The sequence below is a fragment of the Thunnus maccoyii genome, chromosome 7 (genome assembly GCF_910596095.1).
Source record: "Thunnus maccoyii chromosome 7, fThuMac1.1, whole genome shotgun sequence".
Classification (NCBI taxonomy): domain Eukaryota; kingdom Metazoa; phylum Chordata; class Actinopteri; order Scombriformes; family Scombridae; genus Thunnus; species Thunnus maccoyii.
This window is the reverse complement of record NC_056539.1, coordinates 30,949,788-30,967,052: the sequence shown is the minus strand read 5'-3', so window position 1 is coordinate 30,967,052 and position 17,265 is coordinate 30,949,788. Positions and strand designations below refer to the sequence as shown.

The window sequence follows — 17,265 nt, the reverse complement described above, 5'->3', positions numbered from 1 at the left end:
GATTTCAACCATCACCTGACTACTGGCTCTCAGTAAGAGAGAGGAAGAGGGAAAGTGTTGTGTACCTTTGCGTTGACGATCTCTATGTGAACCAGAAGTGCTGCCAACTCCAGCTCTTCACTGTAGCTGTTCTTCAGAGGGATGCTTCTGTAACCTGACGAGACACAAAACACCATCAACACTCCTAACTCAGGATGTTTACTGTCTATACATATTAATATATATGTATTTTCTATTTATATTGTTACACATATTTCATTCTTACAGGCCTAAATACTAAACAACATTACATTATTTGTTCTTTCTTCTTCTTCAATCAAGCCTGTGTATAATGACATGGCTAAAAATAACAAAGGCAGCGTTTCGACTCAGTAAATATTGATTGATGCCTCGACTCAGCAGCTTTTAGGGGGCAGACCTACATTATATAATCACAAACATTTACAAAAAGATAAAGACGCATTTTTATGAGCCTGTGTCTCACTTTAAATTTCTGAGCTGGAGCTTTCTACTGTAGGAATAATTAAAGTCTACAGCCATGCTTGTAGCTCTGTGAGGCTGAACTAAATGCTTGTGTTAGCATGCTAACATGCTGATGTTTAGGTATAATGTTTAACAAGTTCATCATCTTAATTTTGCATGTTACCATGCTGACGTTTGCTAAGTAGCACTAAACACAACATACAGCTGAGGCTGATGGAAATATCATTAGTTTTACAGGTATTTGGTCATAAAACAAAGAATAAGACAAATAGAAATTCTAACCACATGGTGGCATTAGAGGAAAAGTCAAGGAGTCACCAAAAGGAATACAATTTATCCTGAGGGAGGCATGAATGTCTGTACAAAATTTCATGTGAATCCATCCTAAAGTTGTTGAGATATTTCACTCAAAGACACTAGAGGACAAGTCAGAGGTTCAACAAAATCGTTGGGATTCATCATCTGGGAAACATTCATGTCTCTACCAAAACTGGTGGGAATCCATCAAATAGATGTTGAGATATTTCACTGGATAAGTGAAAACTTTGACCTGCTGGTGACACAAGAGGAAGGTTCAGGGATCACCAAAGTTATGCAGATTCATCCTCTGGAAATTTCATGGAAATCAATCCAACAGTTGTTGAGATATTTCAGTTTGGACCAAAGTGGTGGACTGACTGTCCGACCGACATCCCTCGAGCCGCGCTGGGTAAAAGGCTTTGTTTACATGTTCATATTTGTTGTTGGTTTGAATCTACATGCTTTTCTTTATTTTCCTGGTGAATATATGGTCGTGTGTAATGTGTAGGTTGTTTTATGACAGAATAAAACCAAACCAACCTGTTCGTAGCAGACGGACGGGGTAGGTGGCCTGGGCCAGGAAGTTGGGGTCACTGAACATGTCCTCCTCGTAGACGGTGAAGCGCAGGAAGGAGAAGGTGGGGTTGTGGATGTCAAACACAAACTGCTTCTGCACCCACACTGGATTCAGACCGTTATCAGCTGGAAGAGAGTTACCACAGCGCCTGTGAAAACCTTCATCACACTGAAAGTACTCGACTCCCAGTGCACATACAACATAAACCAGTGGAGCACCGCTGAGGTTTCACACCATCATGTCCACCTGGTAGAAGCCGTCTTACCTACAACGTCTGTCTTGCATTTGCAGCAGTCGTAATCAGCTCCACAGATCTCCACCTCCACGAAGGGACAGACAATGCTGCGGCCGTTTTTAGGGAGATGGCGAGCCCCCACCACCTGATGGGAGAAGTGGAAGAATGTGAGAAGCAGATGCAACACTGGAAATATCATGGATAAGCATGACAAGACCGTCTTAACAAGATGGATCTAATCAAGGTTAGAGGTATTTTTGTTCTCTCCATGATCAACCTGACCTCACCTGTAACTGGATCGTGATCGGCTCCATATGCAACGTGTCCTTGTCGAAAGGGTCAAAGGTGTCGTCCCTCATGATGTCTGGCTGAGGAACGTAGCCACTCCCACCTCCGAGCATGAATAACGCCTGGTTCAGCTGCATGGGTTTATCTACAAACACACACACACATTATTTACATATGTACTGAACATAATTCTTTTTCATCTCACACTTTGTTACATTTTGCACAAAGAAACTGATTCAAATGATGCTTAATGTCTTGTTAAATCTACTTACAAAGGAAACCAGGTTTCAGGTTTTTCTAATCTTTTATAGGTTGTTTTTTCCTAAAGCTGCAACTGACAATTATTTTTATTATTGATTAATTTGACTGTTATTTTCTGAGATCTACTTCCTGAAGACCAAGATAATATCAGATGCTTTATTTTGTCTGATCAACAGTTCAGAACCTAAAGATATTCAGATTACTGTTAAGACAAATAAAGCAAAAGATTCTCTGATGAGAAGCTGAAACCAGTGAATTTTTTTTAGCATATTTTGTTTGAAAAATGACTGAAAAGATTATTAGATTATCAAAATAGTTGCAAATGAACTTTCTATTCATTAGCTAAAAAACTGCTGGTAGTTTTTCCTAATTTTTTTCTGTTTACGTCTCATCTGATCCATCTTATTACATCTTAGAAGTAAAGGCCACACATTCCTGTACTGACCTGGGGTCTGGAAATTGAGTGCGACCAGCTGGGAGCCACAGAGCCACATGGGCAGCGGGTCGTAGTTGGACGAGTCTAGCCTCTGTCCTCGGGGATAAACTCTGGAAAGCTGCCGGCGGTTGTACTGCAGGAAGCGCTTCCCTCGGCCGCGCGTCGCAAACTTCTCCGCCTTTGTCTCCGGGAAGGAGGACATGTCCCGGTAACACGCTCTCTCCGTCCCGATTTCTGGAAACAGAAGCAAGATGGAGAGAAAATTAAAGGATGCAGAAAAAAAAAACAGATAAATAGTGTGAGAAGAGAAGACGAGAGCAAGTTTGGTCCTTACTGTCCTCGTTGAAGGGGACGGGACGGCAGTAAACCACGAGCTCCGACAGCTCCACCGCAATCTTCTTCCTCCTCTCCATCTGCTTCTCCTCCTGCATCTGTTACCATGGAGATAAACAATTCAGAGGTGACAACAATATGGAAATTAATTTTAAATATTTGTTATAACTTTTTGTTGGAATTTGGTGTTTATGTTAATTAAGATTCAGTTAGTTAGACTTGGATGCAGTATCCTGTCCCTCTGACCCGTGCATCGGCGTTCTGCGTCGCCTCTCGGATCTTGCTGACCCACGTGGTGAGGTCCTCCAGGCTGTCGGCTGCCACGTCCAGCATCTGGACCGGGTGAGACGACAACTGCTGGGACTGGATCGTGAACACGAAGGGCCGAGAATTCTTCCCGTCTTTATGCACCACTGGAGACACAGATGGAGGGATGATGGGAGGAAGGAGGAAGTTACAGGAAGTTAGAATAGAATATGGTCAATAATGTACCTGGCACTTTACTTCTTAAATTGGTATTAATTATTTTAAATGATTTTAAACCATTTTTAGTAATTTACTCCTTGTTTTATGAAGTTGCATCTAATATTTTTTTAAAATTTGAAAGAAATTCTGAGAGTAAAAGACCTGCGGCATGAATATGTGAAGGTAAGTAATCTACACACAGAACCTTTTACATGTAAATGTATAGTAGGTCCATACTGAACTACACAATGTCTTGTGTGTTATGTTTGGTCAATATATCCATGAACTTTACTCTGGTAATATCTCTGGAAGAAAATCAAAGCCAGACTATATCATTAGAAAAGTAGAAATGTGAAAGTGTTTTAGATTTGAGCACAGCAGAGTGTAACTGGTTCAAACAGAATCAGATCATATGAACCATGTGTTTGCCATATGGTGACAAAATTGGGTTTTGATAAATTATTGTATAGTTTTGAATTGAAGAGTTTAATTTTGCAAAGGTTTTCTGCTACGTGTGTGTGTGTGTGTGTGTGTGTGTGTGTGTGTGTGTGTGTGTGTGTGTGGTTGGTTGGTTGGTTGGTTGGTTGGTTGGTTGGTTGTGTGAATCGTGTGTTTTGACACAATGAGCCTGTTCTCAAAATTGTGCTTAAGCAATCGTAAGTGTTTCTACTTATCGACGTATTTGATATCTGATGTCGGCTGTCATGCAAGCTGAAACAACAAATTTGGGATGAGCAAATAAAAGCCTGTTAAAAGAGATCTGCTCAACTTCAAAAACATTTTGGGGTAAAATGATTCGCCTCAACCATCAATTATAACTCTGAGCTTTTGTGTAATTCTGTAATTAAACTCATGGAACAATGAAAACTGGTCAAATTTGCACATAGGAAGTGCAAATTAAAATGTAACTCACCGTTTGATCACACAAAAAAATATAACTGCCCCCCAAAATGTTCCTGTTACTCACAACAATAATAATAATAATGATAATATATCTGCTCCACTGATAAAACTAGTTCTTCAGACTCACCGACATGACAGGTGGGAACATCGATGAAGCCCTTGAGGAACGTACCCAGAGGACTGTTCTCTGTGGACTGACGTGACAAAAGAAACACAATGTAAAGACGCAACCGATGATCGTTTGACTTTCTGCTTCACGCCTGAATCACAACTCACCGCTTCATCGAGCTCTCTGGTGGGAGAACTGGGAACCTCTTCCACGTAGTTTGCAGGAAACCACAGCTGTTTCTTCCCTCCGTAGTCACCTCTCCACCTGAAGGCAGCACACACGGGTTAATGACAAGTCGCTCCGGCGTAGGAGACGCACAGGAAGTCACATGTGACACTCACCAGCCGCCCTCCTGCTTGTCCACATTGAGGATGAGCGCCTGTTTGGGGAAACACAACTCGTCCTCCCTCTGAGCTCGATAGTCATACAGAGCCTTGACTGTACACTGAAACACAGCAGCAGCATTTATTCTTTTACATGTGGAAACTAAAACACATAAAAGTACATTTACTCAAAGTTTACTGTATGTGAAGTTAAAGCACTGGTACTTTACTTCAGTATTTCCATTTTAGGAGACTCCACAGTTGATCTGAATGTATGAAAATCCATAAAACTATAGAGGCAATGTTTTCAGCCAACATTAAAAGTAAACTACACACTTCACTAGGAGTCTTTTTACTTTTATGTCTGTAAAAATGTGAATGCAGGATGTCAACTTGGAGTATTTTTCCATTGCGCCACTGCTACTTCAGTAAACATTCTGGGAACTGCTGATGATTTCAGCAAAGTGAATGTAGTAATTACTTGATTAACTGTGCTAATCATTTACTATATTATGTAATGCATATGATAATCATTGACTAATACTGGGACAAATCCCAGAAACACTAAATGTTCGTCTGACTCACCCGTGCTGTGGGCATCTTATTGGCCTCCACGTAGAAATGAGGAGTGCGGACTTCATACAGCGCCCCGTAGTCGAGCTCCTGAGGCGATAACAGACACAACACAAAAATAGGTTTTATTTTCTCTGATTTGTCTCAAATACTTTCTTGGCGGAAATACCAGAGAGTTTAACCTCTTCAAGAGTGTTAAAACTATTAAAATGAAGAAGTGCAGCAGTTCTAGTTGAACTCGAGTAAACACTGCTCGGCTGTAAAGGGTGACAAGCAAAAAAAAGGTCATGAACCAGCGCTCTTGTTAAGTTGTGAAAATTTCTTAATACATTTTCTCTGTTTCTCCCGTGGATCTAATATTGATAGCAAATGCAGCACATATGAAGACGGAACTTTACAAACCATGATATCTCTGCAGTCAGAGTTATAATCACTGTTTACTGCTACAGACATTATTGCTGACTGTTTTGAAACATGCTGTAGTTTTCTTTATTTTTTAATTCTTAATGGTGTTTTTCCTACTTTCTCAGGCCACCATTTGTCTCCATTCTGTTAATTTCACAGTGAAATTTAAAAAAAAAAACAATAAACTCAGAATCCTGAAACTTGACTGGTGAAAACCATCTATACTTTTAATGTCTGTAACTTTATTCCTGCATCGTAAGTCTGCTCTGCATTATCAAGAAACAATATTTTATCTCCTAACAACTGGTTAATTTATTGATTTAATCAATCCACAAAACTAACCAATGACAATTTTGATTGTTTGCATCTTTTATCATTGACTGGTCCAACAACTGGCTTTGAGCTTTGGGAAATTACAACTTCTTTTTTTTTTTAGCCATTTTCTGACATTTTATAAACTGAATAAATAATTGAGGGAAAAACATTTAGTTTAATCAATAATGACAACTGAACTCTCACAAAGATAAAAGCAGATTTGAAGTCCAGCCAGTTGACTTTCATACTGTACTGGAATGAATGGAAACCATCTGCTGCCTGGAAGGAACAACACACTGTGACTAAAGCACTACGATATGCTTCTGGAAACTGTCAGCAGTGATATGTGATTCTTAATAAAAATGGACTAAAACAAGATAAAAAAAAACTAAAATGTTCCATTTGTACTGAGCTGTGTGTGACTGACCGTGGTGCCCATCCGGTCCAGAGTATCCTCGTTGATGGGGTAGCGGAGCCTCATCTTGCGGTACAGAGGATGTTTCTCATAGTAGCTCACCAGATCCACCAGACTCTCAAACTCTGCCGAACTGCCCAGCATGAAGAGACGCCCTTCCTGCTGGATACGACAGTGTTTGATCTTCCCCTCCGCCCTACAGACGGAGAGACGAAGACGTTTTTCAAATTGAGCAGAAAACAGATTCACATTTTAAATTTGCCTGAATAGAAACGCCAAAAAGTTGTAAAAAAAATCTTGAAATATTGCAAAAAAATGGAACAAAGCTAAATGTGACACAGTAAATTTGTGCTACATTTGGACACTACATTTGTCATCGTGATTCTTGCGTAGCGTGCGTTGATGTTCTACCTGAAGGAGATGGCGTAGGAGTTGTGTTCGCTGCGTTTTCGCACCAAGAAAGCTCCGTCTCTTGGCACACGCATCAGCATGTGTTCAGCCTGAACACGGGACAGACTGGAATGGTACCACCTGCACAACAGAAAACTATTTCATGACAAATATCACCTGTTCAATTATTCAAATCCATAAAAGAGAAACATCTTTTCCATCATCTTTGCAGATCACGCGTAACTCACTCTCTGCTCTCGTGCGCGTTGGGTTGAGGGACGGGGCTGCCCAGCCTCATCTCAAACTCGTTGCAGCGCAGAGGCGTGTCTCTGTAGTGGCAGATGAGGCGGTAGAGGCTGTCGAACACCAGGTTGTCTGTCAGGTAGAAACGGGTGGAGCCAGACTCCTGACGGGAATGGATCCTGCAGTGCTGCACACGTCCGGAACGCCTAGAGGAAGGTGGGACGGTCGGAGGAAGAGGAAGGAGATGGTTGGTTGGTTTGCAGTAAGAAAGATAAAGAAGAGCAGCATGTGTTGGATTGCCGTCAACAAAATCAGTAGCTGTTTTAAGAGATTTTTTATTGGGTTATTGTTCATCTTTCTTCTCTCCAATTAAAATTTTCCTTCCAGCGTTCAGAAAAACACAATAGTCTAGTCTGATTCCAAACCACAGATACTCAAATATGTGGAGAATTCACCCAATGATGGTAAAAAAACAACCGCCTAAGAAACTTCAAAACTTTGACACTTTGTAAAAATTAAAAAAAATCAACCATAAGTGCTACAAGTATCAAAGTGAAGCCCTGAGGAGACTCTGACAAACACTGTAGGATAGAGGAAAGTCCATCAGTGATTTGATCAAATCCAAAAATCTGTTAAACAGAGCTGCAACATGATTAATCGGTTCATCATTTGGAGTTATTTTTTTAAGAAAAAATGTCCAAATTCTCTGGTTCCAGCTTCTCAAATGTGAATATTTTCTGGTTTCTTTAGTTTTCTAGGATAATAAACTGAATATCTTTGGGTTGTGGACTGTTCGTTGGGATAAAATAAGATATTTGAAACGTCACCTGCAGCTTTGGGATTTAATGATTAACATTTTTCACCATTTTCTGATATTTTATCGACCAAACGATTAATTGATTAATCCAAAAAAAAATCTACAGATAATTAAAATAATTAGTAGTTGCAGCCCGACTGTAAAACAAATGAAAACTGAACTCATTTATAATTTGCTGAAAGTAATTAAAGCGTTGATTGGAGCCTTTAACATGCAAAAATGTACTTTTTTGTTTCTTTTGTAGCTTAACAACAACTGTCTTTACCTTTTCTTTGTAAATGTAATTTTTCAGACAGTTGTAGATGATTTGTGTTGCATTAAATCACAATTTTTAATCACACTTATTCATTGTTAATAGTTTTTTATCATTAAATTACATTCTTAAAGGAGAACAAGACGTGAAGATTTCAGTTTCAGTTTGTCTCTTAACGGGAATGAAAGTTATTGATTATGCATGAAAAACAATTTTACGTCAAGAAATTTAAAAACAAAATTGAGCTGCCAGTATTAGTTTGTCTTGAGTGTGAACTTTTTTCATTAATGTATCCAAATTTCTGATATTGTACTGAATTATAAAATTTTTATTTTGCCCTATTTTTTTTTTTTACTACTTCTGACAGAAAATACACGGCGTCACTGACCAGAACGACAGGGTGTAGTCTCCAACAAATGTCTCACTCTCCCGAACCAGGAAGGTGCCGTCTTTGGCTCCGCCCTCGCAGTATTCCTGCAGGAGCTTCTCCGCCACCTGACGCCCGTCACGACCTCCGCCCAGCTTCCCGTGAAACCAGCGCTCGGCACAGTGCTGCTCGTTGTTGTTACACTCCTGACGGATTGTAATGATCAATACCTTCATTTTCCTTTGACCATCGCTATCCTGATTATCATCGTCATCATCGTCCCTACCTCTTTTCCTTCATCGTCCTCCTCTTCGTCAGTCGTCTGGTAGTGAGAAGTCTCCTCTGAGTAGTAGATCTTATTACTGGTCAGGACAAAATAGTGTGGAGTCCATGTCTGTAAACACACACACACACACATTTCAGTGCTTTTGTTTCAAAGTGTTTTGCGTTATCAATCACACGTGTACCCGCACACTCACGTGATCGATGGGGTCTTCGAGGTAAAGGATGCCGTTCTTCAGCGAGTTGCTGATGTCGTTTTCAGAGTAGCTGGCGGACGTCACCTCTTCATACAGAGTTCCTTCCACCAGTTTCTTGTGCTGTGACAAGTGAGGAAACATGAGACACGACGCTCTACGACGCAGACGGCTTCACAGTTTGATCATCAAGATAATAGAGGCATCATTTAAATTTATTTATTTTATAAAATTAATTAATACCAGACAATATATAACGTAAAGATCCCCTCCAGACATGTTGTAAGTATATAAAATACTTTGAATAATAATCTGTGTTTTTCCACAAAAAGTTCAATTATCTTGTCAAAATCTTATAAATTATTGTCCTCCTTTTCCCTCATTAAAAAATAATAAAATCTATAAATATGCAAATATTATTTATTTCAAAAGTTGAACTGATGGACACAAGATGTCTCCTATTTCACTGAAAGGTGAGCACTGGAGGCTTAAAGTTTCCACATCACACTTGTATAAGTCAAATATTGGACCAGGATTAAATATGAATATGTACATATATATGAATTGTGATGCATCATAAGTACATTTGTCTGTTTACCTTGATGAGGATCTTCCTGCGGAGCTGGTACGGCGAGGGAAGCTCCTCTGCGTTGTTGTCGACCGGCTTGGTGAGCAGCAGATCTCCGAACACCTTCTTGAAGTGTGTGGCCATGTTCCTCTGCTGAACCACACTGCAGTGATCCTCGATGGACAGAATCACAGGATACCTGCACACACACAAGAGTGCGTCGGTGAACGTTTAAGTAAAGTTTTTCTTCTCTTCTGCTACTTTTTAATCCATCAATTTTAGCTTCTTACCACACTGAAGTATACAGATGGATCATATGTTGACTACACATTACAGATTTTGAGTTAATAAACCTCATAATTCACTTACTCAGATGTGACAAAGGCGTGTTCTTTAATAGTGTGTAGCACATCCAGGAATTTGATTTTAGAGGTTAAGGTGTGTCCATGGTAGATGATCGGCAGGTCGTCAGGTCCGTCCCAGCAGTCCACTACGATCAGATCACAAAACACAGATTCAGTTAAAAGCCTTTACACTCTGAACTGTGTCATAGATAGAAAACACCAGACCCAAACCTCCGTATGTGGCCAACTTCACTGTAATATTTCCAACAAATTGCTCAAAGCCATCATTAAAATTTCTCGTGAGTTAAAATGAAACGTTGGAGACTCTTACGTTCAATGCAGCGGCAGCCCATCCTCAGACAGCGAGCGTAGGCTTCTAGAGATGATTCACTGGAAAACTGGTCACCTGTCAGGTAGCTGAGAGAACAAGAACATGAAAACTAGTTCATTAATTATCTAAAGGAATATTTTCTATTAGGTTATTTGCTGTCTTAGTATTTTTGCTAATTAATGACTCATGATTCATTGATCCTGTCAAAATTGTTGAATTTTCTGTTGATATGATCATATAATTGCTCATCGTTTTTAGCACTACATTGAATACAAACAGTTAAACACATTACAGGGTGAAAAAGCCCTCATATAAAGAGAAAACCTTCATCAACTATAAAACTGTCTTATTTATACACTTAATTTTCATAAAGAAAGCAGTAAGTCATATAATATGAGAGTTGGCTTGATTTTGTTCTGAGTTACTAAAGTAGCCCAGCTGTTAATGATCATTAATGTTTAAGCCAACTGTGTAACATTTAACTTATAAACACGAGGCTTATAAATTAGGCTGAGCTACACATCAAAACTGATGCACAGAGAGGAAACTGGAATCAATCTTTTCATCTGAAGCTGAGCGGTTTTATGAATCTTGTACTTTGTGTTACTTCACACTACAGGTTTATTCTCACACTGTATGAATCAATTTACTAGACATGTTGTGGAGCTCAGACTGAAAGTAACCACAGAAACCTCAGTCGCTTTTGTCATCCAGTGATAATTCCAGTAAAGTTTATTCAAACCGAACAACTGCAACCTCAACAATGTTGACGATAAATCAATTTTGACAGCAAAGCAGCATTTACTTCGTGTAAGAAAAGAAGAAAAATATGGAGCTGCGGAGGGCTGGAGGTCAGATGATTCGTCTGTTCTGAAGTGTTTTATATCACAGCAGCTTCAGTCAAGACTACAGTTTTTGCCACAATATGTAAGATTCAGACTCCAGACAGCCGAATAAAATCTGTCTGACACACCAGAGATCCAACCGATCATCCAAGAGCCAGATCATTGATTGATTAGGCAGTTTATCAGGCATTGTGACGTCTAACTGCACGTCAAACGACTGATCTGGAAGAAATTCGGGTTGAGCGAGCGAGCAAATTCTCCAAGATGTGTATGAATATGCAACTCACAGATCTGACATCTTTACATGAGGATCAATGCGTCTATTTTGGTCTGAACATCAGAGACGTACGTGTTGTGTGAGGAAGAGATCCAGTACTGTGACAACGGCCTTTTCATGTCATCGGAGACGACAGGTGCGAGTCGAGGGTCACACACAGAATTCTCTTTAGAGAACAGGAAGGTCAGGAACTAGAAAGTGAAAAAAAAGCAGAATGTAAAGTGGTGGAAAGAAAACAGTCTATTTCAGCCTTTGTGCACATCATTGTGTATTTCGTCACCTCATCGAGTTGCAGCATCGGCTCTGGCTGCGGTCCACCCCTCATGTACCCCATGAGGAACTCCCTGACACGACTCAAATCTGACGCCCAGGACTCCTGAGACGAGTCGGATAAAGAAATGAGTCAGAAGGCAGTTTGGAGAACAAACGCTTTTCTGTGTCGTGCTGAGGAGCTCTAAATTTTCTTTGTACCTTTTGGTCCATCTGTAAAAACTTCTGGAAGTCATAGAGGGAGATCTGACAAAGCTCCGGTCTGTCCACATTCCTGAAAACAACAATTTTCAAAATGTCAAGATTGGAACAAGGAGTGAAAATTAGAAAAGTACAGGTGAAGTGAATGAGAAAGGAGATATGATACATTAACATACAAATGTCTCTCTGGCAACTTACCTTTATTACTCTACCTATGCCAGCTCTAATTATGCCATTTTTTAAGTTAATGTCCCATAACGTTGAGAGAATGTTTAACATTCTTACAGCCAAGAAAAAAAAACAGTAAAATACCATTTACATGGCAGAAACTTCTCTTCTCTGAAAGCCAAAACCTTTCTTGGGACACTGATAAACAGTCTGTTTTCAAGAGAAACTGGACAGGTAGAAGGAACGAAGGAGGAATGTGAAGACAAAGGGAGGCTGGAGACTGAGGAAGAGGACAACCGGTGAAGGTGAAGGTGGAGGGACTCACCGCAGAGGGAAGGAGAGCTCCAGCTGCTCAATAATCTGGGGAACAAAAGGGGAGGAACCAGGTGACGGACAGGTGGGAGGGAGCCAGGTGAAGCATAAACAGTAGAGGACAAAGTGAGCGTGGTGTGTTGTGTGCGAGCGCAGAGGCGGAAAGTAACAAAACACCGGTACATTTACTCAAATACTGGACTCAAGTGTGATTTTAAAGGTGGGGTTTTAGTTGAGTATTTCCATTTCTGGGAAACTTTCTGCTTCTACTGCACTATATTTATCTGATGGATGGAGTAACTGGTTATATTGCAGATAAAGATTTTATATTCACTGTGAGGAACTCTTCTAAAATAAGGCTAAATCTCCAAAATGTCAACTTTGAAGGGAAACAGTGACATTTAGACAGTTTTCAGAAGAGCTTGTAATCCTTCGACTGAGCTGAATATCTAATTTGGTGATTGAAACTGTAACACATAGCAGAGAGCAATATGACAATCTATACTGTGAGATGTTAGAAATGTGTTAACTATTTTGTGGTAGTTGTCCCTTTAACATCTCTGGTTGTATTCGGCCATTGCAGGCAGTGTATTAATTAATTAGACTGTTTTCTAGCAATATTCGATTTATATTAGTGTAAAAAACATGTACAGCATCACAATTTGAGCACTAATGTGATGCAGTATCTTGACTTTTTTCATATTTAATTGACTGGACAAGCAAAAACAGACATTTTTATCTTGTTTTTTAATCTATAAGGAGAAATATACTAAATCTCAATATATAAAGATATAAAGTTACATTTTAGTGAGAGTAGATTTTATTCATATCACACTCCCCTCATACTACCAGTGAATGCATCAATCATTTAATTGTTCATGGTAATGGAGTATTTTTTTTTGCGTTGTGGTATTGTGGTGTATTTTTAAATAAGTATTTGAGTATTTCTTCCACCGCTGTGAGATTGTGTGTTTTTGTGTGAAAACCCAAAATAGATACTCACACTCTTCTGTGCGTCAAACATCAGCGTCCTGTAGAGCTGTGCAAAGTTGGGATACGACAGATCACACCTGGCCTCCACCTCCTGTACAAACAAGGAGAAGGTGAGTGAGTTTATTTGTCTGACAAATATCAAATAGAGCGAATCGGTGGCCTTTACAGGCCCAAAATACTCTCAAAATCACAAGATATACACCTGGGAATATGGAAAGAAATCCTTTACGCTTTCTGCTCCAAAAAGGATTAATGAGTCTGATCTCTGGCAGAAAAACAAAAGTGTAAATTATGTGTCAAAATGTTACTTGTCTGTGTTCTTAGTGTTGTCATTAGTAGTTAGTGTTACTTCATCTGTTGCTTCATTTTGTTTTATCTGAAACTTTTTATGCTGCCATTTTGGAAATGAGGTTTCCAATCTTGATGGGATTTAACTGGGTAAAATAAATAAACAAACAAACAAACACAATGGTTCTGAGACAAAATTTCAAATAAGATAAGAAAATACTGAAATAATACAAATAAAGAAATAATAAAATTTAACAAAAGGGTAAAAAACGGAAGAAAACAGGAAAGGAAATTCAAAATGAGATCTGCCTACACAGACAGGAGGCAAAGGTGGACAATGCCAATAATATTAAGAGGGCTGATAAAAGTAAGTACAAAGAATGAGTCAGTGACAGACTGCAACAAATGAATTCATGTCTGTAAAATGTCAGAAAATAGTTAAAAAACTGTTAAACCAGCAGTGCAAAAGCAAAACATATTCACTTTACAAAGATATAAAACTGAAAAACTGCAAATCCTTGAAATTTGAGAAACTGGAACCAGTGAAGGTTTGTTATTTTTGTTCTATAAATACATTGATTTGACTCAATATGAGACTTGTTATGTATTCTGACCTGTAGTTTGTCTTTGAGGAAGCGCATGTTGGGGACTCTGTAGTTGATCTGAGGCAGCAGAGCTTTCACATCCTTCACTGTGATGCTAGAAAAGAAAAAGAGAAGAAAAGCACTTTAAAAGCCTTAAACGTACTTTAGGAGAGTTTACCTGAACACTCAGTGATAGACTTGAATAAGTCATGAAAACACTGGTCTTTTCACCAGGAGATGGCGCTGCATTGATTGAAGAGCTGATGTCAATGTTAAGATTCTGCATTTTCAAACTGAATGAAGATATTTAAAAGGTTTGAATGTGTTTGGATCAGTAACAATGTTTGGGTTAGATTAGGTTAAAGTCAGACAGATTTACAGCCTCTTCTGTCTCATCCTGGAAAGGATTACTCCTGTTATTCTGTCATTTAACTATTGTAAACACATCCCCATGAAAAAGACAAAAATCAACAATGTGTTTGGTTCCCATCAAAGACATAAATCTCTGACAACAGTTCACAAATATCTAGTTTCATTTTTATAATGGGATCAGCGGGCCACTGTGGTTTTAAGCAAACATCACTCAAACAGGAGTGAATAGTGCATTTGTTGGGGACTATTTTCAGCAGCGGATTAATCCACATTCGGTGATCTGGTGCTCATGGTAATAAAGGAACATGTCACCCAGTGCAGCAGTGTGGCTCATTTATGTGTTTTTAATAATTTTTGGACAATAACGGAGCTCTACGGCACATAATAAGATAAATCAGGCTTTAAATAGACACAATACTTACTTAGATCGTTTCACTGGTGGTTTTGGTTTTTTCATGAGATTTGTTGAAAATAAGGAAGAAACAGCATGTAGCCCTAAATAATCCCTAAAAGATATTAAACATTTTAGAGTGACAAATGAAAACATTTTGACATGATGTTTGCTTTACTTGTGCATTTGATTGGTTTTGTGTTTTAAATGATTGTAGCTTTACAGTAAAATCATGAGTGCACCAAATTGCCTCTTCCAGGATAGCAGTGCTTGTCAAATCTATTAAAAAAAATAAATTATTCCATAAAACTCCCAGGAATCAACTGCAACAAGTTATCTGCAGAAACACTCTTTTATTACTAAAACTAGAAATACTGACTCGCCAACCAGTCAGACTCATTTTATAGTGAAGACTTTGAAGGAATTTAATAAAAGGTATTAAGTGTATTTTCCTTGTATATGTTCACATGTTTGACCAATTAACCTGATTCTGATAGAACACAAAGTTATAGCCATGACACTAAACAAAACTCCAGATATGGATGTTGAAATCCCCTCCAGGCGTTCCTGAGATATCGTGTTCAAGAGAGAATGGGACGGATGTTAAGTCACAGTGACCTTGACTTTTGACCAACCAAAATCTAATCAGTTCATCCTCGAGTCCAAGTGGATGTTTGTGCCAAATTGGAAGAAATTCCCTGAAGGCGTTCCTGAATTATCGCGTTCACGAGAGAATGGGATTGACATGACATCACCTCCGACTATGCCTGCCGCCGCTGCGGAGGCATTTAAAAACAACATGGTGGCTTTTTCAAAAGCTTCTGACTTGGTTATGATAAATATATCATGTTGTGCTTAAAAAAGCTCATCCTTGCTCTTAGAAACAATAATTGACAAAAGAATCTCACTACAAGGTGCATTTAGTGGCCGTTAAAGAGCTTTCGATCATATCCCTTGATCTTCATTATCAGACAGTTTTCCAAGTTGTCATGAAACTGTAGAGGATTCATATTTCAAATATGATTTTAAAGCCAACACAGAGTCCTTAAAGTGGTCAGAAGAAACGGAAACTTAAACCTCTACAACCTCTACGGGAAACTGGGAAAACTCAATCTGCTGATGAAGATCATGTGATATTATTGAAAGCTCCAAAACAGCTAATAAACGGACCTTGTGGTTGAAATTATTATGTTAAGTGTTAAGCGCGATTCGCATCAGTAGAAGCATCTTTGCACACGAGTTGCTGCAGCTGCTGATGTTTTTTAAGCTGTGTTTTTTTCCGGAGGCAGATGCCACATGGATAATCACTTCTGCTGATTAATAAAACACATGAACCATCAGCCTTCGGTAACAGATGAGGAAGGAAGAGAAAAAGCAGGTAGTAGGAAAAAAAAAATAAACTCAGGTCGGCGCATGAAGGCAGAGAGGATCTTTTGAGGTCAACTATCGCTGTCGTTGGCACGTCTGACCTGCCTCTCCTCCCACTTCCCTCTGTCTAGCTACTGTTACTGTTACTATTTTCACAGGAGACAGGAAGTTGCCCTCTCCCACCCCATCGCATCACTTCCTGCTCCTTATCAGGCGGTGGCAGGCTGTTTGTCCTGGAGCGGCTTCCACCCAAACAGAAGCCCGGACTTATTAATGCGAGCACGAGAGAATAAAAGATGAAGAAAAGTGTGAGCGTGTGATATGTTAGAGGTTCGGGGTGTGGAGGTTGAGGTCAGAGCGGATCCCTCACAGCGCTGTAACACGCTCTTTGATGACATCTGGATCTGGTTTCTTCTTCTTCACAGTCCCACCTGCTGCGACACGCTGGCCGATGAGCATCCATCACAGACTCCCTGTAAAAGGCTACGATTGGGTGTTGATGTGTTTGTGGCGGGTCACCTACCTGCCCTCGTGGTTCCTGTCCATGACTTCAAACTGTTTCCTCAGCCACCTACAGCGGGAGGGACGGAGAGAAAGACAAACACAAGACTGAAAGAGCAAATATTACAAGAATTAAAGTGAAGAGAAAAGAAAACACAAACCCTCGAGGGGTTAAAAACGCAGCCAAAAATGCTTGATTTTGCAGCAGCTTTTCTAAATTGCAGTAAAATTGCAGGAAATGGGAAATTAATGTGATTATTTTTAAACTACTACCAATGAAGAGTTATATGTAATCACCTCCTTCAATAAAAAGCATACTGCATATCACAGAACCAACTCAGCTGTTTTGGCCATTTCATGCGTAAAAAATGCAGTAATTTAGCAAAATTGCAAATGTTCTCTCTTGCAAATATTGCTGAGATTTCTTGAATTTGAGTGATTTATTGCAATCGTTAAATTGCAATTTCCTGGAGGGACTGAAGAGA

General features: G+C 39.4%; 1 protein-coding gene across 1 annotated transcript in view; it reads right to left on the bottom strand.

The window, feature by feature from the left end:
- Window positions 1-17,265, bottom strand: part of LOC121900182 (1-phosphatidylinositol 4,5-bisphosphate phosphodiesterase gamma-1-like) — a 34,767-nt gene that overhangs the window by 3,260 nt on the left and 14,242 nt on the right. The window contains exons 5-31 of the mRNA XM_042416238.1: window positions 16,803-16,850; window positions 14,179-14,263; window positions 13,287-13,367; window positions 12,297-12,331; window positions 11,804-11,876; window positions 11,613-11,708; window positions 11,405-11,523; window positions 10,211-10,296; window positions 9,905-10,025; window positions 9,566-9,734; window positions 8,971-9,090; window positions 8,778-8,885; window positions 8,513-8,697; window positions 7,060-7,260; window positions 6,833-6,952; window positions 6,434-6,617; window positions 5,299-5,376; window positions 4,732-4,835; window positions 4,558-4,654; window positions 4,409-4,475; window positions 3,160-3,326; window positions 2,915-3,011; window positions 2,590-2,814; window positions 1,883-2,028; window positions 1,626-1,740; window positions 1,324-1,485; window positions 66-154 (exon numbers count right to left, since the gene is read on the bottom strand). Coding sequence (XP_042272172.1) covers window positions 66-154; window positions 1,324-1,485; window positions 1,626-1,740; window positions 1,883-2,028; window positions 2,590-2,814; window positions 2,915-3,011; window positions 3,160-3,326; window positions 4,409-4,475; window positions 4,558-4,654; window positions 4,732-4,835; window positions 5,299-5,376; window positions 6,434-6,617; window positions 6,833-6,952; window positions 7,060-7,260; window positions 8,513-8,697; window positions 8,778-8,885; window positions 8,971-9,090; window positions 9,566-9,734; window positions 9,905-10,025; window positions 10,211-10,296; window positions 11,405-11,523; window positions 11,613-11,708; window positions 11,804-11,876; window positions 12,297-12,331; window positions 13,287-13,367; window positions 14,179-14,263; window positions 16,803-16,850 — 3,178 coding nt within the window. The remainder of the gene's footprint in view (window positions 1-65; window positions 155-1,323; window positions 1,486-1,625; window positions 1,741-1,882; window positions 2,029-2,589; window positions 2,815-2,914; window positions 3,012-3,159; window positions 3,327-4,408; window positions 4,476-4,557; window positions 4,655-4,731; window positions 4,836-5,298; window positions 5,377-6,433; window positions 6,618-6,832; window positions 6,953-7,059; window positions 7,261-8,512; window positions 8,698-8,777; window positions 8,886-8,970; window positions 9,091-9,565; window positions 9,735-9,904; window positions 10,026-10,210; window positions 10,297-11,404; window positions 11,524-11,612; window positions 11,709-11,803; window positions 11,877-12,296; window positions 12,332-13,286; window positions 13,368-14,178; window positions 14,264-16,802; window positions 16,851-17,265) is intronic.